This window comes from Sinohyriopsis cumingii, unplaced genomic scaffold, assembly GCF_028554795.1.
Source record: "Sinohyriopsis cumingii isolate HCF-2022 unplaced genomic scaffold, ASM2855479v2 utg003875l, whole genome shotgun sequence".
Taxonomy (NCBI): domain Eukaryota; kingdom Metazoa; phylum Mollusca; class Bivalvia; order Unionida; family Unionidae; genus Sinohyriopsis; species Sinohyriopsis cumingii.
In genome coordinates, this window is record NW_028316617.1 from 272,139 (window position 1) to 295,581 (window position 23,443).

General features: G+C 36.1%; 1 protein-coding gene across 1 annotated transcript; it reads right to left on the reverse strand.

Annotated features, from left to right (window-relative positions):
- Nucleotides 1–1,736: 1,736 nt before the first annotated feature.
- On the reverse strand, nucleotides 1,737–7,677 carry LOC149769402 (GTPase IMAP family member 7-like). The gene is made up of 3 exons (XM_089949907.1): nucleotides 7,523–7,677; nucleotides 3,845–3,917; nucleotides 1,737–3,082 (listed from the first exon to the last, which is right to left on the reverse strand). Exons 2-3 carry the CDS (start codon nucleotides 3,882–3,884, stop codon nucleotides 2,019–2,021), a joined length of 1,104 nt encoding a protein of 367 aa, XP_089806033.1. The 5' UTR covers nucleotides 3,885–3,917; nucleotides 7,523–7,677; the 3' UTR covers nucleotides 1,737–2,018.
- Nucleotides 7,678–23,443: the final 15,766 nt, after the last annotated feature.

A 23,443-nucleotide genomic window follows, 5' to 3' on the forward strand; every position in this document is an offset into this window, starting at 1 on the left:
AGAACTTATGAGAAAAGTGATGGAGGAAGAAGTAAAGAAGATCAGAGACAAGTAGAATAAAGAACGAAAGGATAAGGAAAACTTAAAGAAAAAAGAGGCCTTTGAAAAACTCAACAACAATTGGATCATAATACAGGAGAAATTCAGAGCTATAGGTCATCCTGACTGGATGCCTGAGTCAGAAATAAAGAAGAAGAAGACAGGAATACCGGCAAAAGTTAGAAGATGGTGGAAGAAGTGGAGGAAATAAAAGAAGATGATGATAAAACCAAAGGCCCTTTTCAGGGCCACTCATAGGTCTCGAAAAGAGATAGACTTTCATTGCATACCCTTTAAAAAAAAAGTATAGAGACCCTCCCTGTTTCAATTTTCCCATGTTCCATTTCCATAGATCCACCATGTTCAATTTCCCTTGTCGCTATATAGTCCCAAAATCTATATCCCATGTTAAATTTCCATTGTCCTTATATAGTCCCAAAATATATCCCCATGTTAAATTTACATAGTCCCCACGGTACAGCCCTGGTTTTCCCCCATGTTCAATTTACATAGTCCCTATATGGTCCAGGGTGGTCTATGTTAAATTTACATAGTCCCCAGGGTACAACCCCCCTCTTTTAACATTAAAGTCCCCTAGTCCCTACGGTATCCCACTTCACTACTAACTGCATGTCAATTTTAATTAAACAGATACAAGTTTTTGGTAAATTAAGGCTGTAGAATCCAGACTCAGGATGATAATAAATCAAAGGGGCATTACTCCAGTAAATAATGCTGTGGGATTTTGGAAATTTGGTAACGCAAGGTCCCATCAATATTATGCTGCTTGCCAACGACGCTTAAAATCCAATCTCTCTTTTTAAAGTCTTGTTGTGAAAACATCAGACAGGAAGGTGTGGGTGGAGGGTTGAATGGGGACCGAGAATAATGTTGAATATCTGTCGAGTCTTATAACAAATAGCTACATGCCCTATTTGATTCAAATCCAATAATTCCCAGTAAAATTATTTTATGAAATATAAGATGTTGATGGACGGGCAACGTGATTAATATTGTGGTTCATCGGACCTCGATGAACAAGGTCCTAATAACGCCATCATCTTCGTAACTATTACTGTTGAAGGGATAAATATATAAGATAGACAGATAGATGAAAATTTAAGAATTTTCTGTTGCGTTTGTACTGCAAACGCCAGGTTCATGTTGATTAAGATTAAATGTCTAAGCCTGCATGGAAATCTAATGTCTGTCTATGAGTCTTAAAAGGGATGAATTGCATAAATAATGTATATAGCCAGGTGACTGGTAAGGAGACAAGTGATTCTATTGGAACAATGTCGAAGGTTTATTATAAATGTCAATGTTTCAACTGTATTTTATATAATTTTTTCCGACCCTAATTTTTCATACACCGTAAAAAAATTCGTCATCTAAGTTTCCGTTCAAATTATAGGCACAGTTCACAATACTAGTTATCTATTTTACCTACAATAGTTGATACACCTGAAAAGTAATTGATACAAAGCGTACAAAAAAATTCAAGGGATAATGGTATTCGGCCTAATACAGTTGGTATTTTCATTAACTTCAAGAAGCATTTTGTGGTGGAGAACATATGAGTGCTTGTTGTTTTTCACTCATTATATGAGAATGATCATGTACGTTTTATTAAAATATATAAATAAGTTTTGATCAAAAGGTGTAAATGAAACAGTTGTAAAAAAAACTCAGTTGGATACATGTTAAGGTCTTTTATTAAACAAATTAGATAATAGGAAGAGAAAACAATGTCCTTCAGAAAGAATGTCTATTCTTTATCAAGTAATTTAAACCAATGTAAAAGCCAATTAGCGATGAAAAATTAAATAGTCCTCCATTACAAAATAGTTGCCTCAAAATTTAGATTTGCTATCATTGGATTCACATTATATATTTATAACTGGATTCACATTAAATTTATCATTCGATTCGCATTACATTTATCATTGGATTCACATTATATTGTAGATTGCGTACAATTACTTTTTCCGGAGGATTTTAAAACACTCGATCACAAATTTAAGGATAGTAAGTCCGTGCTCCTTGAGGAGACTCAGAACAAATTGCCCTTCATCGGATTCAATAATTTTCCTAAGTTTTGGTCTAAGACTTCCTGGTTTCTGTGGGCGTTCTTTTGACTCATTTTCAATGCGCCTAATCTCTTCTTTCATAAGAATGATTTCATATTTGAGCTTCTCGTCTTCTTTATCAAGTTGGTTAATCTTGGCTTCAACTGACTGGGCCTCCTCCGTGGAAGATATTTCAGTATTTGTTTGCAAACTGCCAACCAACCCATGCAGAAGTTCCTTTTCTTCTTTAACATCTTTCTTAATTTTCCACATACTCTTTTCCTTGTCGTGTATAGTTGTGTTCAACTTCTCCAGGTGTGACTTCCTTTCCTTGTCCTCCTCCTTCAAGAGTCTTTCCTCGATATTTGCATAAGTGGTATTAGTAAAGTGCTTCCCACCATTCATTCCGACAACACGTATAATTAGATCGAACAGCTCCTTCATCTGTACCTCGACCTCATCTGGAGACGCTTCATTCTCTATGGCGATGCAGGTATTGTTGTTTCTTCTCAAAACATTTTGCAGGTCAGGTGCTTCAGAAATGAACTGTTGAAGGGATTTCCCGCTTTTGTCCAGCTTGTCCTTATGAGTAAAGACAACGATAAGATGTCTGTAAAACTCATCTCCAAAGAGCTTTCTGTATAGGTCAATAGTCCCTTTCTCCTCAGGGGTAAATCTGTCGACCTTAATTATCAAAAGAAATACATGAGGCCCCGGGGAACTTAGTGCGATGCATTTGATTATCTCCTTCTGGATGATTTCGTTCGGCTTTTCAATGTCGAAAAAGCCTGGAGTATCAACATAAACAAGCTTCTTTCCAAATCGTGAAGCTGAATCACACTGGCAATTTTCTGTAACGGATTTAGCAGAACAACACGAACTAAATGTCTTATTTCCCAGAATACTATTTCCTGTTGCACTTTTTCCACTTCCGTTCTTTCCCAAAGCAACGACTCTACACTCTTCAAGGTCACCTAAAATGAGACGGAACATTCTTGTTCTAAACTTACCACAAAACTGTACAGAAGTCAGACGATTTTTTATGACTCTTATCCTACTCAGAGAGTGCATGAACTGGCGTTTATCTACCACAAATAGTCTGTTTGACAGAAATGTGAGTGCTTTCCTATTTCGACCCAAACATTGTTATCATAAACATGATGACTATTGGAATTCCTGCTGGTGAAAATTCTAGTAAGAGAATAAATCAAAAGAAGATGTTCAAGTTGAAAATGTATCAAGACCCTTTCGTCTCTAGCCCATGCTCATAATATGTACGTACTGTAAAATTGATCATTGTGGTCTTACGTTGATTGCCTGTATACCCTCGTAATACGTTTTGAAATTCGTTAATCACTTGTTTGTAATGTGACACAAGACAGTTTTTTTAAAAGCAAAGTTCAGTTAGGACGACTACCGAAGATTTATCAAATAAAATACAATTATCTGAGCTGCATATCGGGTCACTGCTTGATTTGTGAAATATAACAGTGGCAATTTTACAAACATCTTTTCTGCGTACAACGTCTGTAGCTTTTTGAATAACTTTCACAGAGTACTAAGTACCTCTTCGAATCATTCACTGTATATTATAATAACATGGAAAGCTCAAGGCCTAGCGTTAACTAGTTTAATTGTTTTAATAGATGCTTGTAAAGGAAATCAAAGAAAGCCTGTAAAATTTTATACAAACACAATGGTTACAAACTCTGAAATGTTTCTTCAAGGATATTTACTTAATCTGGGGAATTCTTCGTTGCTACCACCCTCTGCCATTTCACGTCATATCCTGTTATGTAGGATCTTATCCTGTGAAATAATAATAATAATAATAATAATAATAATAATAATAATGATAATAATAATTTGCTTTCCAGCAGGAACTAAGTTTCCACCACATCTATACAGCATGTTCTCTGCACTTGCGATACTAGAGTGTGTGTGTGTAGGGCAGATGATTTGGAGTGAATACATTGTCCCTTCTCTCTTTATCCAGGGAGATGAAGGGAAAGTCATGCCCATTACGATGAAAAGATGACCTAAGAAAAATGGAAATGGCCTCTGCTGAGGTGGGGGTGGGGTGGCCTGTTCTGGGGGGACTGAATGTTGAAGATACCGAACTAAGCGATTTCTGTTGAGAGACGCAACACAAAAGCAGGAACACAATATAATCAAAGTGCATTTTTGTGCAGGTTTCTATGTCATTTTCCGCTGCACGGAAAGTAAATAATGATGTCGTCGTTGTATTTGGTGTTATATATATATATATATATATATATATATATATATATATATATATATATATATATATATATATATATATATATATATATATATATATATATTGACCTTTATCCATAATCGAGAGTACGAGTTGGACCTACATGTCTAAATCGTGTAGGATAAACATGTTTATTAGGTTTGAATTCTGCATACAGCTTTGATTCTGACCTTAGAATTTTCTAGAAACAAATTTTGTTTACTGTTTGATGGAGATTTTAGTAAAGTTGATCCTCATCCTGGTCGTCAAATTGTGTCTGAGCCTTTTATAAAAAGGTTGATTGTATTAGAATTACTCGTTTTCCTACCTGAACATCCGACGTGGACTCAGTCTTATTATTGTTTTCAGTTTTAATTTTAAAGGATTTTTTTAAATTATTCACTTGAATTACAAAGTGCTCATTATTACTTCTTGGGCTAAATCACTATTTTGAGATCATTGTGAAGTCTTCCAAAGACATAGTGGATTATATAAATGTGATACATCGAGACTGTTAGCATATCAGCACATTCGAGGCTTTTGTCACATCAACACGTTCAGTATTGGAATGAATTCGGAACACCACATGAATACATTAGGAACTCAATACATTTGGACTTGGGATATGACTTTTAGGACTATTTGGAATTTAATTGAAAATACTATAAGTTATTTGTAAATTTTTACTTTGCATCTTAGGGAAATAAATTATTTGTTGAATTTTACAAAACGTGTTGGTCTTCGCACTTTTCGTTACTTTTTTTAAGACCATAGACTCGTAAGATGTAAAAAGTCCTGAGTTTAAGGATTAATTGATATGATAGTGTTCAGAGTATTTTCCTTGCAAAATGTGTACATCAGCTGGTTTTCTTGAAATTCAACGTGATGATACAAGCAATCTGAGATTTTTGTATATCCCAGCCGAAAGGTCCCATCTATAATGTTATGAAATTTAATGTATGTCCTTCCGTCCATTTGTTACCTTCTACCGTTCCCCCACCGATCAAAACGTTAGCTTTAAACCGCTAGCTTCATTAAACTTTCTAGATGGCTTGTACAAGAGGCAAGAAAGAAACCGTTGGATAGTTTGGTTCATTAGTTCAAAAAAGCCAAGATCAGAATTCAAAACGTGTTACGGCATAGTATCTCAAGTTCTACACCACATATCCTAACCAAACTTCACATAATGCTTGTACTTACAGGAAAGGAGTCACCAATAGATCATTGATGTCAATAATTCGTAGATCAGGGTTGGTCAAGGTCACAATTACAGACATAACAGTTTTCATAAATTAGAATTATACACCGCATACTAGACCAAACTTTGCATGTAGCTGGGTCAGGATAGACATGTATTGATTTTAAACCCAGGTGGGGGAAAGTGTCAAGGTCATATGGACTGAAGAAAGAGACATGGATTCCTTACATTAACTTAAGTTCTACAACAGCTGCCTTGGTCTAAGATGGCGTAAAGCTTGTACTAGAGACGAGAGATACACATTCCTTTTGAGATAAAAAGGTTAGTGCTCAAACATCAAGCATTGCTCGGGTGTCAAATGTACCTTCAAGGTACTCTTTGTTCCCTTTCTCGAAAGAAGACTTGACATGTTTTCAAGGATTTTTAAAGACAAATTTGTAGGGATGTACTTTCAAAGTATTAAAACAAGTATTAAGTTCAATTTAGATGTAGTGTTACACATACAATACGTTTCTTTTCATTCCATACACACAGCCGCTCTCAAGTGTCATAGATCGACATCCGACGTCTAAACAATTGTAAGCTGATGAAAACTTGACAAATTTGTATGCCATCCAAGGCGTAGCGAAGTGTATTTTCGTATGTGAAATCATTGATGACATGTGACATGCTGCAGATGAATGAAGATAAAATTAAAGCCATCCTGATCACTACCCAAAGACTTTTCATTCACATACATTACCATAAAAACAATAAGTACCAACAATAAAATTTACACGGACAGTACGAAACCTAGTTGTCACTCTCGATAGTACGCTTTCAATACACCAATATGGAATGAACGAATGTAAGACTGCATATCTGGAACTGAGACGCGTCAGATCTATTCGCGATTTTCTTTCGGTTGATGCCACAAAAGCACATTTGCCTGTTCCTTAGTACTTTCAAGACTGAACTATTGTAATTCACTGCTATCTGGTTCATGTCAGTTTCTACTAGAGAAACTTCAAAAGTTCCAAACATGGCTGCTCGGATCATCCTTAGATTATGAAGAACTGAGCACGCCTTCTGCTCTGTAACCTTCACTGGCTACCGGTTCGATCCAGAATTAAACGCAAACTCTTTTCACTATGCTACATTTCGTTGACAGGATCCAGTCCTATAAACGTCTCTAACATCACCCTTGTTTAGACCCCATCTAGAAACTTACGCTCCACTTCTGACATTCGCACTCTCATTGTTCCCACTATAGAGACAATGCTTCTTTTGCGTACGATGGTCCGGCTGTGTGGAACGAGTTGCCCACTGATCTTAGATACAAGGACACTGATCTCATTCAAGAGTACATCTAAAACACCTATTTCGACTACAAGAACAGACTTAAAGATTTAATAATGCTTTACTTCCTTAATTATTGTCAGCATGCTTTTGTTTTGTAATTTCACGGTGTTTGTTTTTGTAATCTTGTCGTTGTATAGCGTTTCTATGTGTTATCTAATAAAGATTAGGCGCTGTGCTAAGTCCACAGCATTATTATTATTATTATTATTATTATGCCCCTTTGACAGATTGGTATCCTGTGTTGTTGTTGTCGTCGTTGCTTCATATGCGTGTCGGCAATTAGCAACACAAAATTCATACTGCTACCATTTGACTAGTGATTCACGTCAGTGATTATACTACTACTACTACTACTACTATAATTATTATTATTATTATTATTATTCGCTTAGAATGATGAATATAAGCAAGTTAAAATTTTTTAAATATGAGACAATTCTTGCTCCAGTAATATCAACAATGGCTCTTTCTTCAAAATCAGTCGGTCTTTTATGGGCATGTTAACTTCATTCGATAATGATTACGCACCAGCAGGTATAAGCTAGCGCGATATTTTCATTTTATGGCGTTAAAACAACGTTAATCCATGTGATCTGAAAAATAAATTGTACTTACTCAAATCAAAAGCCCTTCGCCTCACATTTGTTGAACCGTTCAGAGTAACGAAGAACAGATGTTGGAAGTCACACATAAAGATATGTTATTGAATGATAACGGCTATGATATAAATAAAATGTGACCTAACAACAAACCAATGAGATTAAGCCACGAATGCATCCTTGTTATTAACAGCTGCAATACTAGCTGTTGATCACAAAGTCTATTTTCACTTTACTTCTTAGGGTATTCCCAACACTTTCGTACAAACCGTAAGGAAGAAAATAAATTTGGGGCAAGTTCAATCCGTAAGATTGTGAACAGCAATTTTGTTTTCACTTTATTCCCCTACTCGTGGTAGCAGGGCCGATTTAATCTAATAGGCAACTAGGCGGCCGCCATGGGCGCCAAGATTTGGAGGGAGCCAAAAACGAAGTACACTGTCAGTTTATTCATTTATTATCAATAAATATGAAGATTAAACAATGAAATGAATAAATTATCAAGCGGAACGAGTATTAATACTAATGAACAGTTTATAATAAGCGACGTCCCGAGGGGGTCGGGATGGAGTGGCACAAGGTGGCGCCAAACATTCCTGCACCGTCCCTGCGTGGTAGTGAAAAGCAGACGTCTACTATTCCAGGACTCGTATGCTTCCACTCAAGTGAAATTCAAGGACTTTTCCAAAACCTTCAAGGGCCTCAGAAATACATTTTCAGGACCTCAAATAGTAAAATATAGACAGTAAAAGAGAAATTCATGAACAGAAAAACGAGGGATACAAAACAAGAAAGCTGAAAAACTGGAAATTACCAATGCAGATTGTTGATGAACCGATCTTGACGATATTCTAGGAACCATACGATCAACAAATGGTATAAAATAATTTTAAAATAAACCAAAATTATTGTCAATGCTTTTGCGGTGAATTTAAAACAAAAGTGTCAGATTAAAATATGTCCAACCAAATTTCACTACTTTGAACGTTTTTAAGGAAACGAACCATAACTATGCAAACAAAAATTATAAATGATAACCCCATAATACTAGTATTACAGATAGTAAACAAAAGCAACATTTATTTTCATTGGTCAATACTCTCTCTCTCTCTCTCTCTCTCTCTCACACACACACACACACACACACACACACCGTGGCTCTACGGGAGTTTACATAGTGCAATAGCACTGCTAAACAACTTGCTTAAGTTAGGCATGAAGATGACTGTGCCAGTGTTATATAGACAACAATGTCTGAGTTCATCCAATAGCCAGACAAAGACGGGTTATTTACAAATTTCAATACTAAATGATTATACTCGGCTTAACAATACAGCAATAACTTATCGACAATCTTGGATTGACTAATTACTAAAACTATTTTGAATAGACTGTATATTTTATGGCTGCAAAATGCAAAGAAACGCAATGCAACTCGTATGACATATAAAGAACAAAGAAAACTTGGATAAAATGTGCAACAGTTTTATTGACTTTATTATCTGAAGGACATGACCAAAATTGACAAAATACGATGAAGTGTATTGAGCCGACCTTTGAAACTTACAATGACTAGGTAGAAAAGGATCGGAGAGAGAGAGGTCTGTGTTACTGTAAGTTATCTTCAGTAATGTAAAACAAAAAATACATAGAAATTAATAAGTAAATTTGATATTATGCATGAATTTGTGATATTTTAAAAACAAACTAAATGGGAATAAAATATCTTAGTTTTGGATATTCATACAATTGTAAATTCCACAAGGTAGATGATTCATACTAGTAAAAAAAAAGCAAACGAAAACAGCTGAATATGGAAAAGTTTACTTTTTCAAATATTTAGGTGACCTTTATATGAGAAGGCGTATAATATTTGAACAACCTTTTCAAAGAGTGGTAGTTGTCATACGAATCCGTGTAAATTATAGCATTTAATCCAGTCATGGTAACGTGCACACACACACAGAATTGAGTGACTTTGGAAAACCCCAAATATAATCAATCATATTAGGACAAATAATTGAACTTTAATGGGACGTCCCCAACCAAAAACGATAGCCCATTTACCTGTGTAGTTTCCGAACATGAGGGATCGACAACTTATTTCTTTTATAGAGGTCTGGAATTTCTTTGATAAAATTACGATACCGAATAGCTTCAAAACCTATCATGGTCTAATTTGATTCTTAAGATCATCATAGATGAAAGGCATATTGTTAGACAAAAAGAAAACATTCGTCGGGAAAAAATTACATATACACTCAACTCTAAATAAAAAAATAACATGATTGGTCCCTAACATCGGCAAGTGTTTATGTTGTGACCCAGTTCGATAACGGTGTGCAAATATTACGACACACGCACGCAGAGAGAGAGAGAGAGAGAGAGAGAGAGAGAGAGAGAGAGACTATTAGTAGGAGACCGACTATTTAATTGTCTCGGTGGCATGGGCGTGGGACTTTCTTTTAAGTCTGGATATAGGGATAACAGGCCAAATTTAAAACTTCATCTCAGGTTAATAAATATGGTATTTCTGAGAATGTCAAAGCATCAGAAATAGTAGATTTGCAAAAATTATACTCCTTTTCATGGTTTTTGCTCATAGCAAGTGTAGACTTATTTTATTGCCTGCAAAAGAAAAATTCTTCAAAAAGTGATAATTTTATGTACAGTGTATATATTGAACACAAATCCATTAATGTAATTTTTTTTTAGGTTAATTCATAAAACAGATACTAGAGACTATAACCAGACTGTTCTTGAGGTATAATTTACAAATGTATGTGGTATATAAAAGAAAATTTGGGGGAAATGCACCTTGGCCAATCCAGAATTTGCATCTTTAATTAATCAGAATTTACAATTATGAGTGCATGTGCAATCCAAAATTTTCCCGCTATTCATGAAATTATCCAATCAAAGTTAAACGATTGGGAGTCCCGTAAAGAGGTACCCTCTCTGTACAAAAATAGTTAGATGGTAGCACTCGGCCAGATTGAAGCGCCCCCTAGTTACGTTGTTATCGCTACTGGACATTTCTTTCTTTTACCGCAAGACAGTTTTATGTTTTTCAGCTAATATAATGAATATGAGATGTTCTTTTTTGTGGCTATACATTTTAGCAAGAATATTTCTTTCAAGCTAATGACAGCCGTGATTTTTTTTAAATTCTCAGTCCCCTTCCCATCACTCTGCCGAAAATTAAATGGACAATCAAACATTAAGCCCCTAATAATTGCAGTGCAGTTGTTAAGGATGGCATACCCGTCGTTATTTCTTCTCCTCTTCTCTTGATCTCAACAGCTTCAACTATGATCAACCGTAACTTTGCTGTCTGCTGTTTTTCCCACTATGTGTCGCACATATGGAGCTAGATTTCCTTCAAATCAATAAAACGCAACATAAACATATTTGTCATTTTTTTCTTTTCTGGCGTTGAACAATATTCCCATTCTTGTTATGTCAGATATCGTCTTATCGAAATTCAACAGACTAAGGCTAGTATAATCAGTTCGCAACCTGATATACACACAACCCTATCATCGTAAATTTAATATCTTTCCCAGCAGCAGAGAGGGCGAACAGACCAAGATCGAAAAGTGTCGAAAAATTAAAAATAACCCTTCCTACGAACAAAGAAAAAATAAAAAGCGTCGACAGATTTAACCAAAGCGTCGACACAAATTGAAGCAAAAATAAAATCTTCCAAAAGATTTCTCAAATTGGTGTTACTTTAACGACGTTGTCTTTTTTTTATTCGTAGAATGGTTTATTTTACCACGTGGACACTTTATTGAGGTCGCGCCCTCTCTGCTGCTATATTAATTAAAAAATTGTTATATTAAAAAATAATGGTACATCCAGAATCTCATACTGCAAGAATAGCATGAGAGACACTAGAAGCAATCAAAAAATTTCTTCCCGTGCGAGATTCATTTAGAAAAAATCTACAAGCGCAACAAGAAGCACAAGCTGAGTACGAAGAAGAAACTAAAAAACTGTTTAAGCCCGTCACTGCAGCTACTGAGAAAGTTACAACAGTAATCAAAGAAGATCTTCTTCCGATATCAAAACAAACAGCAGAACAAACCGAAAAAATAGCAAGAAGAACTAAACAAACGAAGAAGATTTTACGAGATCTTCCAACTGATATAGCTGCGGCTCAACCTCCACTTGTCGGCGAAGAAATACTTGAAGGTATTGGAAAACTTCGTGCTGAAGTCACCGACGTGCAAAAAGAACATGCACCTAAATTCAAGCCAGTAAAAGAAAATATAAAATTAATTGCAAAATTTAAGGAAGGGGTTGTTGAAGAAATTAGGAATACTGAAATAGAAAAATTACCCGAAAAAATATTAGATTATATATCTGACAAATCGGGTATTTTAAAACCCCGTCATGAAGAAGTAAAAAATGAAGATCTTATTAAATGGATATATCGCATACATGCAAACAAAAGACGGGTTGAAGGTAATGATTCGAAATACAAAGATCTTTATAAAGAAGTAGAAATACTTCATAGAGAGAGACTAGAACAAGAACAAGAACAACTCTCCCAGTATCAGCTTCTTCCACCTTTACAACGTAAAAAAAATTCTGCGCCGACATTGACATATTCACCGGTAGATTCACTACATGGATTTCGAGTAAGTGACTCACCTGACATACCCCCGGTCACCACTGAAGTACTTTATCCGGTGATGCAACCACCAGTATTTAAAACACCTCAAGATGAACCTAAAACAGGATCTGGTTTATGTCCTGATAATATCATTAATGATGTGTCACGGTCAGAAGTTCTCATAGGAGGAAAACGTGCCGGAAATAATTCACCAGAAATAATTAATGAAGCAGCTGATATTTGTCGGCGATTATTTCAAGGTGGTATTATGGATATCGGAGTTTACCGAGAACTTATCGATGAACTTGTTGATGATTATAGTGACTAATTGTTTGATAAATAACAAATAAAATAAGATGATCATACATAATAATCATCGTAAACCCGTGCAGGTCAGAGCGGTAAACTCACGATTACCAATCTACAGAGCTACTTACGGAGATGGACTTGATGATGTTGTACGGGGATTATTCACAAGGATAGCTCCAAAAGCAGCACCTATTGCAAAACAATTATCGATGAAAGCTATTTATATTGTTCGTGATAAAGCTCCTGGAGCAATTGTCAATGTTGCTGGTAAGGCGTTCTCGGCGATCAAACATAGACTAGCACGATTATTGCGACGAAAACGACAACCACCAGTGAAACTGGCAAGTACTGAGGTGATACCCGCAGACGTAAGTAAAATAATAAATCAGGCTGCAAATCAAAAACTAGCGGCATTAGCAGATCAAGGACCCGGTGAATCAGGGAATAATATTTCAAGCATGATATCAGGGAGTGGAGTTTCTAAACCCGGTTTTCGTGTTAGACGAAAATAATTATAATAAAATGTTTAAACGTGAATCCGATGAAGCATTTGATATGGAGGCACCTGTCCTTAAAGATGAATCTGTGCGTGATTATCAGTTTTATTCTTATGAAGCACGAATACCAAATCAACGTGGAAGAATTGAACTACAAGTTCATGACACAAGTAGATACTTTTTACCCGCTGAGGCTTTTCTTGAGGTAGAAGGTACAATTATAAAAACGGATGATACTAATTACAGAGGTGCAGTAAAAGTTGGTTTTGTCAACAATGGGATAATGGCACTGTTTGATAGCGCCACTTATATGATCGATGGAAAAAATATTGAATCGATTCAGAAAGATGTCGATGTTGCTACAACAATAATAGGATTAGCAAGATATTCTCATGATTATACAAGATCAGCAGGTCCTACAATGATGTTTGTGAAAGATAATTCCAATCTCCCTGAAAGCGATCCGTATAATATAAGACGACCAACAAATTTTGCAAATAACGCGGATGCTGATGTGTGGCCAGTGGTTCATGGTTCTAGTGAAAATTTCAACTTGGGATTTGCAGCACGCAGAAATATGTTGCTAGGAGACAATAGAAGATTCTCATGTGCAATTCCACTATTGCATATTTTTGGATTTTGTAGAAATTTTAGAAAGGTTATTTTTGGAGCTAGACACACGGTTGTTCTTGTAAGAAAGGGTGATGATAACGATGCTCTGTGGAGACCTATTGGTGATGCTGGTAAAGTAATATTATCGAAACTTTCACTATGGATGCCGGTAATGACTCCAACGATCGCAGTAGAACAAAAATTAATTTTTTTCATGAACACTGGTGGTAAATCCTTGTTGTCATGGTTAACAACAAGCACAGACAGTATGCAAACTAACGTTAACGGTCAGTTCACATGGCATATAGCATCACAACAGGGTGTTTCTGCACCGCGACATATTTTTATTGCGTTTCAGGAAACTAATCGATTAGGTTCACAAGTTCACTCTCATATGATATTTGACAAACTAGGTATCACAGATATTTCTTTACGGATAAACGGACAACAAGAACCAACAGAGAATTTACAACTAAATTATGAACAAAATCATATAGGACGTGCATATCATCGTTTAATGTCATTCATGGGACGTGATCAAAATGTTGATACTGGATTGCAAATATCACAATATGATTTCAGAACTTTGTATCCGATTTATTATTTTTCACTGGAGCATCTTGATCTATCAAAACAATCTGTCGTTGATATACATCTTAAAGCAACATTAAATACAGGCGGTGTTGATTATAGAGCAATCGCGGTCATACTCAGCGATAAAGCCATGTTACTTGAAGGCGGTAGTGGTCGAATGAGAGTTGTTGATGCACCAGTGGAAAATCTTTAATTATTAAGATATTCTGATATCAAAACCAACATTGACACGATCAAACAAACACAGCAAAACATCGCAGCGGGGATTCCTGATATCGTTAACAAAACCAGTCTGATTAAAATTCCCGGCGGGGTTACACCCGCTGATATCACAAACATCGTATACACGGTATCATCTGGATTTTCAACATGGTCGCAGCAAAATAAAACTATCAAATATACCGCAACAGTCACTGGCGTGTACAGGCTGTCTGTGTTCAGTGCTACAAAATTTGAAATATTTACAACGTTTCCATGGCGCCATTCAACTGATAAGTTTTCCGGGGTTGTATCTGTTCTATTAAATAGCGGAACCGAAGAGGAATTTATTTTGGAAGCAGCTGATAAGACATTAAACGTAACAGTTTACTGGTGGTGTTTGGAATTTGTAGCTAAAACACCTCAATTATTTACTGCATAAAAATATATGGATGGTGCACAATACAGGTACAATCAAGCGCGTGAATGGCAGGCAGCATTAAAAGATCGAGTCGAACAATATACAGTAAAAGTACAAAAATATCGACGACGATTAGTTATCGTTGATGTGATCGTTTATTCAGTATCCGCTATTGTTGCTGGAACCGGTGGTATATTATCAGCGATGACAATGATGGCACTAGCAGCTGTAACTATTTGTATTTCAGCAGCAACAACTATTGCAGGTGTGCTTAATATCATCACAAAAAATATGCACCTGCATGAATGAAAAATTATCCGATTGCATGATAAGATTGCATACAGCGACGGTCGCATACTCGAAGTTATCCTCGTTGTTATCAGCGAGTCTCAGTGATGGAATTATATCTGATTTCGAGTTTTCAATGATGACTAAAATATACGACGAAGGCATCGGTATTAAAGATACAAGTACTAATAATGACATAATTACTTCAGCAGATCGTGACTAATACAACTCCGCCAAAGATAACGATGATCTCGGTAAGTTCAACTAATCCTGAATTTAGTATTAACTTTCCTACTGCAATTCCAGTAAAGGAAATAGCACTAGCGCAATTACGGGTATATTACAGCTTGCCAAATATTAGATCAAAATCATTTAATGGTACACCAGCAAATAATTTGCTTGTATTTGCTAACAAGAACAAACCAGATGGTACTCCTGACTGGATAGATGTTGGAATATCCACTGGTAGTTATGAGATTGAAGATCTCAATGAGGAATTTCAACGTAGAATAAAATCAATAACAGGAAAAGAAGCAAAAATATAAATTAATGTTTATGAGCCGACGTTGTCCTCGACGGTTGAAATACATTCTCCTGATTATGCCGTTGATATTTATCAATCCACAATAAGATCCGTACTAGGTTGGCCGGATGTTCCTCCAGTGTATAAAGGACCACCTGAACCAAAAATATCTGATTTTACGTCAACAAATAGCTCTCGTCACGAAGTTACAATGACAGATCTTTGGTGGTGGTGGCGTGGACCTCGAACTTGGGATATTAGTTTGGATGATTTAATTGGTTATGGTGGTGACATATTTTCAGCTTTACCAGAAGATAAACTCAGTGGCTATATTTACACGAAATTAAAAGAACTATTGACAGCTCCAAGCTTGATCATAAAGATCAACTAAATAAACTACGTGAACGCCTCACTGAGTATCTTTTCGATATAACATCCCACGAGACAAGAGAGGAAATTATCAAACAAATAGAACGCAATCACAACAAAATTAAAGATCTAATTTTAAAATCATCTCCCGCTGAAAAAACGTTTTTAATTGATAAATATAAAATCAAGGAATCTGATATACCGACGTTCAAATTTCCCGATTATGACCCGGACGCTCGGAGAAAATCTGTCAATGATGTCATTGATGAATATTTTCCTAAAATACTCGATGCGTGGAAAAAACTAGCCCCACCTCCAACTGTTCTCAGACATGATAATGATCCACACGGCGGTGGCAGGCACGTATCTCGGGGAATCGTTAATATAACCAGCACGATCGTGGTCAATCTGGTTTGTGACGTAGTCGATGGTAGCTATCAAATAGATCTCGGAAAATCAAACCAGGCTCAACAAGGATATATTTTATATACATTTACACCACATGTTTCCCCTGGAAATTTAATCGTGCAAGAACCAACTAATCCTGTGTATCTACGGTGTCACAATAATATCACTGGACAACAAATTTTTACAAAAGTCATGTTACTGAAATAAAATTAGTCAATTCTTATCAATTTTTATGTGCTGAACACGAATATGACAGTCAAATTGCAAAATTGGCTCTAGTTTTTTTTGTAATCTGCAAGAAATTAATGTTTACATAAGGAAATGCATTCCAATAGTAAAAGGTCAACTGTAATAGCCTACCTATAAAAAATCAAGTCATTGACTACATCTTAGATTTCTTCGCCTGTCTCTTGTACAGCTGTTCGGGAGCATCTCTGAGGAGTGTCCAGCAGTAGTCAGCCATCATTGTAGTGGACCATTTTCCCTGGTATCTTTGTTCCATTGTTGCGATATCTTGATGAAAACGTTCGCCGTGTTCATCACTAACAATACCACAGTTGCTAGGAAAGAAATCCAAATGGGAATGAAGGAAGTGAATCTTTAGAGACATATTGCAGCCAAGTTTCTTATACTTCATCAACATGTCTTCTACTAGTTCCTTATAGTTTTCTGCCCTAACATTTCCGAGGAAGTTTGTAGAAACTAGGCGAAAAGCATTCCATGCTTGTTTCGCGTCACCTTCCAGCAAGTTGTTGAACCGGTCATCTTTGAAAAGCTCTCGAATCTGAGGACCCACAAAAACTCCCACTTTAATCTTTGCTTCGCTGAGTCGAGGGAATTTTTCATGCAGGTATCGGAATACTGGCAAAGTCCGGTCAATGGCTTTCACGAAGTTCTTCATCAAACCTAGTTTGATGTGAAGGGGTGGTAGCAAGATTTTCTGAGCCTCAACCAGAGCTGGGTGTTGGATATTCTTCTCTCCAATGGCTACATTCTGCCTGTGAGTCCATTCCTTCCTCATGTAGTGCATTTCCCTTGCTCGGCTATCCCACTCGCATAAGAAACACATGTATTTTGTATATCCTTGCTGCAGTCCCATTAAAAGGGCAACTACCTTCAAATCACCACAGAGGTGCCAGCTGTACTTGTTATACTCAATGGAATTCAGTAGCTGCCTTAAGTTATCGTATGTCTCTTTCATGTGGACAGCATACGCTACTGGAATAGATGGAAGAATGTTTCCATTGTGCAAAAGCACAGCCTTGAGACTCAGTTTCGAAGAGTCCACAAATAGTCTCCATTCTTGTGGGTCATGAGTGATTTTTAAAGCATTCATGAGGCCCTCAATATCGGAACAGAATATCAGATTACTTTCCTTTCTGAAGAAAGGCTCCAATTGCTGGTGGCTCTTTCGATATGCAGTAATTGTGACATCTTCTTCTAGAAGATTCCATTGTTGGAGTCTTGATCCTAGCAATTCTGCCTTGTTCTTTGATAAGTCCAAATCACGAATCAGGTCATTTAGTTCTTCCTGTGTTATTCTGTGTGGGGTTGATGATGCACCACAGTGAAAATCTGGATCACTGCATGCTGATGGACCAGGAGAAGAACAGGTCGACTCACCTTTGTCTTCGTCAGATGAATCAAGAGAATATTCTGCTGGAGGTTCTGGAATAGGAAGTCCCTCACCATGTGGAACTGGTCTCAATGCAGACGGAATGTTTGGGTAGACTATTCTCGACTTCTTTCGCTTCGTTATTCCGCCGGAAAGAGGAGGAACCAAGCAGAAGTAACAGTCATTTAGGTGGTTGCTTGGCTCTCTCCACACCACTGGGACTGCAAACGGCATTGATGACCTTTTGCAATTCAACCACTGTGAAAGCTGTGTTGTACATGTAGCACAGCATATATGCAGAGCCCAATGCTTGTCTTGGTCACCAACCTTGCATCCGAAGTAAAGATGATATGCCTTCTTCACTTGAGAAGTGATACTTTTCTTCTGGTTGGCAAATGTCACTTCCCCACAAATATAGCAAAAATTGTCCGCGGTATTAACACACTTTCGAGGCATTACTGTTCTTTATTGTACGTAAATGGATAAAATAATAAGTTTTATGTAACAGTAGCTTGAACTGTCTCGCACAACGTCTAAAATATTTTAAATGCTGAACCTATCTGATTGGGCTTTATATAGTACACTGCTTACGTCAGCTTCAGCAGCCGCCTGGCATTAGTATAATAGGCCTACACATGTATAGTACACTGCTGACGTCAACTTACTTCAGCAGCCGCATGGCATTAGTATTGCATTGCATCAGAAAATGATGCAATCAACTGTGGATGATGTGAGCATGATGGTATTATGCAATGTTACATCATTATTCCGGATGTTGCTGCAGTCCTACTGGAGAAATTTACACAGTGAAACATAGAAAATGAGGTATATGAATATCTTCAAAACGAGAGCCAATACAAATTTTTCACGGTTATATTCGTGTTCGGCACACCAAAATACTACAGATTAGGGTCTTTTCAAGTCAGTAATGATTTCACTGTTGACCAGTGTATGTTAACACGAATAAATTGTAAGCTCACAGACCACCTTAATCGCTTAATTGACATACGTGGAGAAGAGCTTGTAATAAATCTGTATGTGAAATCTTAATTAATCCGGTAAATATTATATAATGTACGAGCACGTGATTGTTTTTATACATGACAAAGAAGCACTTGAAAACTCCATCAGAACAGCGTTTTCACAAAACACAGAGCAATTTAACGTTAATTTAGTTATTGATGAATACGGAAGCGAGGATTTCTTATTGACACAAGAACAGTTAGATAAGCTCCGTCGAGAACATATTATCGAGATCATCTGTAACAGAGATCAGATTCTAAATTATACACACTCCTGTATTAAACTTGATCAACTTAAAAAAATTATATTTCAGAATAAATAAATAAATAAATAATACACTGCACAAATTAATCAATTTTGTACAATCTGAAATAATTTATTATTATTCTGAAATATTTTGTTTTTTATGAATCAATCTGATGGGATAATTGGTACTGAAAATTATACAAATCAATCAGTTTGATAATTCTGATGGGGTGGTTGCTACTCAAAAGTATACAAATCAATCAGTTTATTAGTTCTGATGGGGTAATTGGTACTGAAAATTATACAAATTAATCAGTTTGCTAATTCTGATGGGGTGGTTGGTACTTAAAAGTATAGAAATCAATCAGTTTTCCAAAAAATACTACAAAAAAATATTGTATTATTATTCTGAAATATTTTTATTATTATTCTGAAATATTTTATTTTTTTATGAATCAATCTGATGGGGTGGTTGCTACTCAAAAGTATACACATCAATCAGTTTATTAATTCTGATGGGGTGATTGCCACTTAAAAGTAAACAAATCAATCAGTTTTCCAAAAAATATTTTATTATTATTCTGAAATATTTTATTTTTTATGTAAATTAATTCTGATGTGATATACAGTGAGGGAAATTATATTACTACTCAGGGTTGCTTTGGTCGTTACCCGCTGACATAATTTTTCTTAAGTATCTTATGCGGGTACTGATTGTTTTTTTTTTTGTTTCGTATTCGCTGGATAATCCCAACCTGATCTTTTTTACTGCAACAGAAAGAGGAATAAATTCATTTACTTGATCATCGTTCACCATAGCCAGTGACTGAAACATAGCTGCCTGAATCCGCTTTATGAACTTATATTGAGATGATAGAACATACTTATTTTCATTTTTAAGTTCTTCTAACGTTTCAAAATCAGATATTATTTTTTCACGATTTAGTTCATCGGATATATTAATTCCGTTTTCTTCTAGTTTTCTAATAGCAGAAATAATGTCTTTGATATTTTCATGGTTCATTATATAATATATAAATCTCTAAAATAAAAAAAATTATCCCTATAGAACCCCTATCGAGTCTTTAGCGAGTTCGTCGGGATGTTTCAAGGACGGCACAGGTACACGAAACACTACCCCCTATGAGAGCCCCTAACCCGTCAAACAACGGTCTAGAGGCCCAAGATGGTTTGTTTGGTGAAGATATACAATGAAATGGATATATACAATGAATGAAGAGCCGCTATCGAGTCTTTAGCGAGCTCAGATTATGGATATATACAATGAATGAATGACGGCACAAACATATATTATGAAATGAACTTCTATTCGAGATTTTTAGCAAGTTCATTAGGTATGAAATGAAATATATACAATGACTGAATGAGATGAAATAACTGAATGAGTGAGATGAAATGAATGAATGAAGGACAGTACAAACATATAATGAATGAAGGACAGTACAAACATATACGCTCAGCAAAACCCCACCCACAATAATCGAGCCCGTGGGTGATGCGAAAATATGTATCAACCACCGGTTGATATGGTGGTTGAGTTTTGCTGAGCGGAGGGGCTTTATGCTGCCGCCCCCCCCCCCCCATTATTATAAAAATCGCAATTATGCGTACACCACCGACCAGTTGTCAGCCATGGGGATTCGATCCTGGACTGCGAGCGTCACAGTCCAATACGATACCGACTGAGCTATCAAATCTTATTACAAACATATGTTTCGGAAGTTAATATATAGCTAATAATCATTGAAAAGGAACTAATTTAAAATATTTGCTCAAAATACTATTCTGAATTCAAGAAATACGTTTATACAATATATTCTCACCAAACAAAGCTGAATTAAGGAATTTCCTATTTACTAAACCACGCCATCTATGATAGAACATCCGGTCCAGATCATCTAACTGCTAGATTTTTCCATCCTATCTATGACTGGTCAAAGGGAGTTTACTCGATAAATAAATAATCACACATACATACACAATCTCGCATTATATTTCTGCACTGAACAAGGAAAATGCAACTGATTTTTAATTCCAAACACTATTATGGACGTATTTCTGTAATCGAGTCAGTACATGCAGGATCCATGTGCTGTACATTGGATCTAAAATTAACCCGCCACGATCGATACAGACTAGACGCTGGATTCTGCACTCAGTAAGCTGGAATATACATGTCATACTGCGCTCGGTTTTCTGTAGGTTAGATGAAATATACATGTATTCTATGTGTTGCGCTGTTCTAAATGTTTCACGAATAGGGCAGAAAAATACACGAACTGCATATTTTTGTAAGTTAGAAATCATAAATCCTTTCTGTAATGCATACTGTTCAACTTGCTCCACCAGGCATCACAAACCTTGGATGTTGTATATGATTATGACCATATACCGAGGATCATAAAATTACCTCCCTTTCGTGAGTCAAAAAATAAGTAGTATAATAATGATAATTTCTGACCCAAAAAATAATATAATTCGAGGTGGTGATGATAGTTAACAATACTGAAAGGTGATTTTCTGCTTATATTTTTTGAGAAAGTAGATCTGGTTATATTTTCTGCGACGTATTTTACCACACGCGAGTCAATATCAAAGTATATCGCAGCCGCGTTCATTGATTTAAATATAATTTCTTCGTCAGTTTCTGTGTTTGTAGACTTAACTGATCTTGCAATTTTTGAGTATTTACCAGTATTACCACGCATACTATTCTCACTCCGTGAGATAGCTTGTAAATTGGATAAGGAGTTGTTCTGAGGATCCCCGTCAACATGATCAATAACAAGATCATCTTTGATCACTCCGAAGGAACACTCATACGTAAATCGATGACACAGATATCTTTTCTTCCCAACTGTAAATCTAAGATAGCCAGTAGTAGAAACAACACCAACCGGTCTCTTCAACCTGCAGTGTCTGATGACACCATAACGATCTGATTCATAGTTTGTTATTGTGGGATGTAGGACAAATATATTTTGCTCCATTATAATAATATTATTTGTTTAAATCATTGTTTGTCTGAAATCTTGATATATACTCCTCCACGGATTTTATAGCGTTTTCACTATTATTATTTTTTTTATCATAATATCTTTTAAGTTCTCTGAATCGTTTTGCACCGCACTTTCCACATAATTCTGTTTTTCCTCGCACCCCAATACCACATCGCAGACATGGTATTGCTCCTAAGCTTCCTCGCCGTATATTTTGTAAGTGCATCCAACAAAATTCACCTCTACAGGATTTATTACATCGATTTACTGAACCGATCATGAGCCAAATGCACTGATTCATTGTATATATAATATTCTTTATTTAAATATTTGTTTTAATTATATGAATGAATTCGAGAGATTATCCCAAACTAGGCCTGTTAAATATAAATTCAACCTCGACAGACTATCCCCCGACTTACCAGTACGAGATTTGGTTGATCCGAAAAATAAAAGTTTGATCAATAAAATTCACGACGCCAAGAAAGAATTTTACACGGATGGTGCATCTCATACATAGTCAACGTTCAAGATTATTCGCAACACTGTCAAGGACGCCACAATGAATGACAAGCGAGCGGCAACTATCATTAACTACATCACTGAATACGAGGGCAATCAAAAATATTTCTTCAGAGTAAAATTTATTGTACTAACAGAAACAGGTAGTTGGATTATCCGTGACAAATATGATCCTGTCCTTGGTAATAATAAAATTGCCATATTAAGTAAAAATTCCAGACTGGGTCTGTTGACGGGTGTTGACAAACCGTATTATGAGCGAGCGTACCCTGTAACAGCAGTTATTTATGGAATCTATGAGATAAATAAAAAACCCAACTGACACCATGAAATTTTCAAGGTTAAATTGTGTAGCCAAACGAGTAATAGAACACTTTACAAACGCGATGCGTGGAAATGGATTAACTGATTTAAGACGTGAAAAAATAAACTCGTGGGCTGATTCACTTAAGGATACCGGCGCTACAATAAAAGATGTTGCTGAGTTAGGAAAAATATTAAAATTTCCAATAAAAGTATCAACAATAACGGGAGAAGTACTGTATGAATCGAAATATAAATCGAAAGGAGCTTCAATAAATATCATTGATCATAACGCGCACGCATGGACCAGCGCAGTAACAATATTTCCGCGTGATCGAACTGTTAGATTTTACCCCTCAGATATGTTT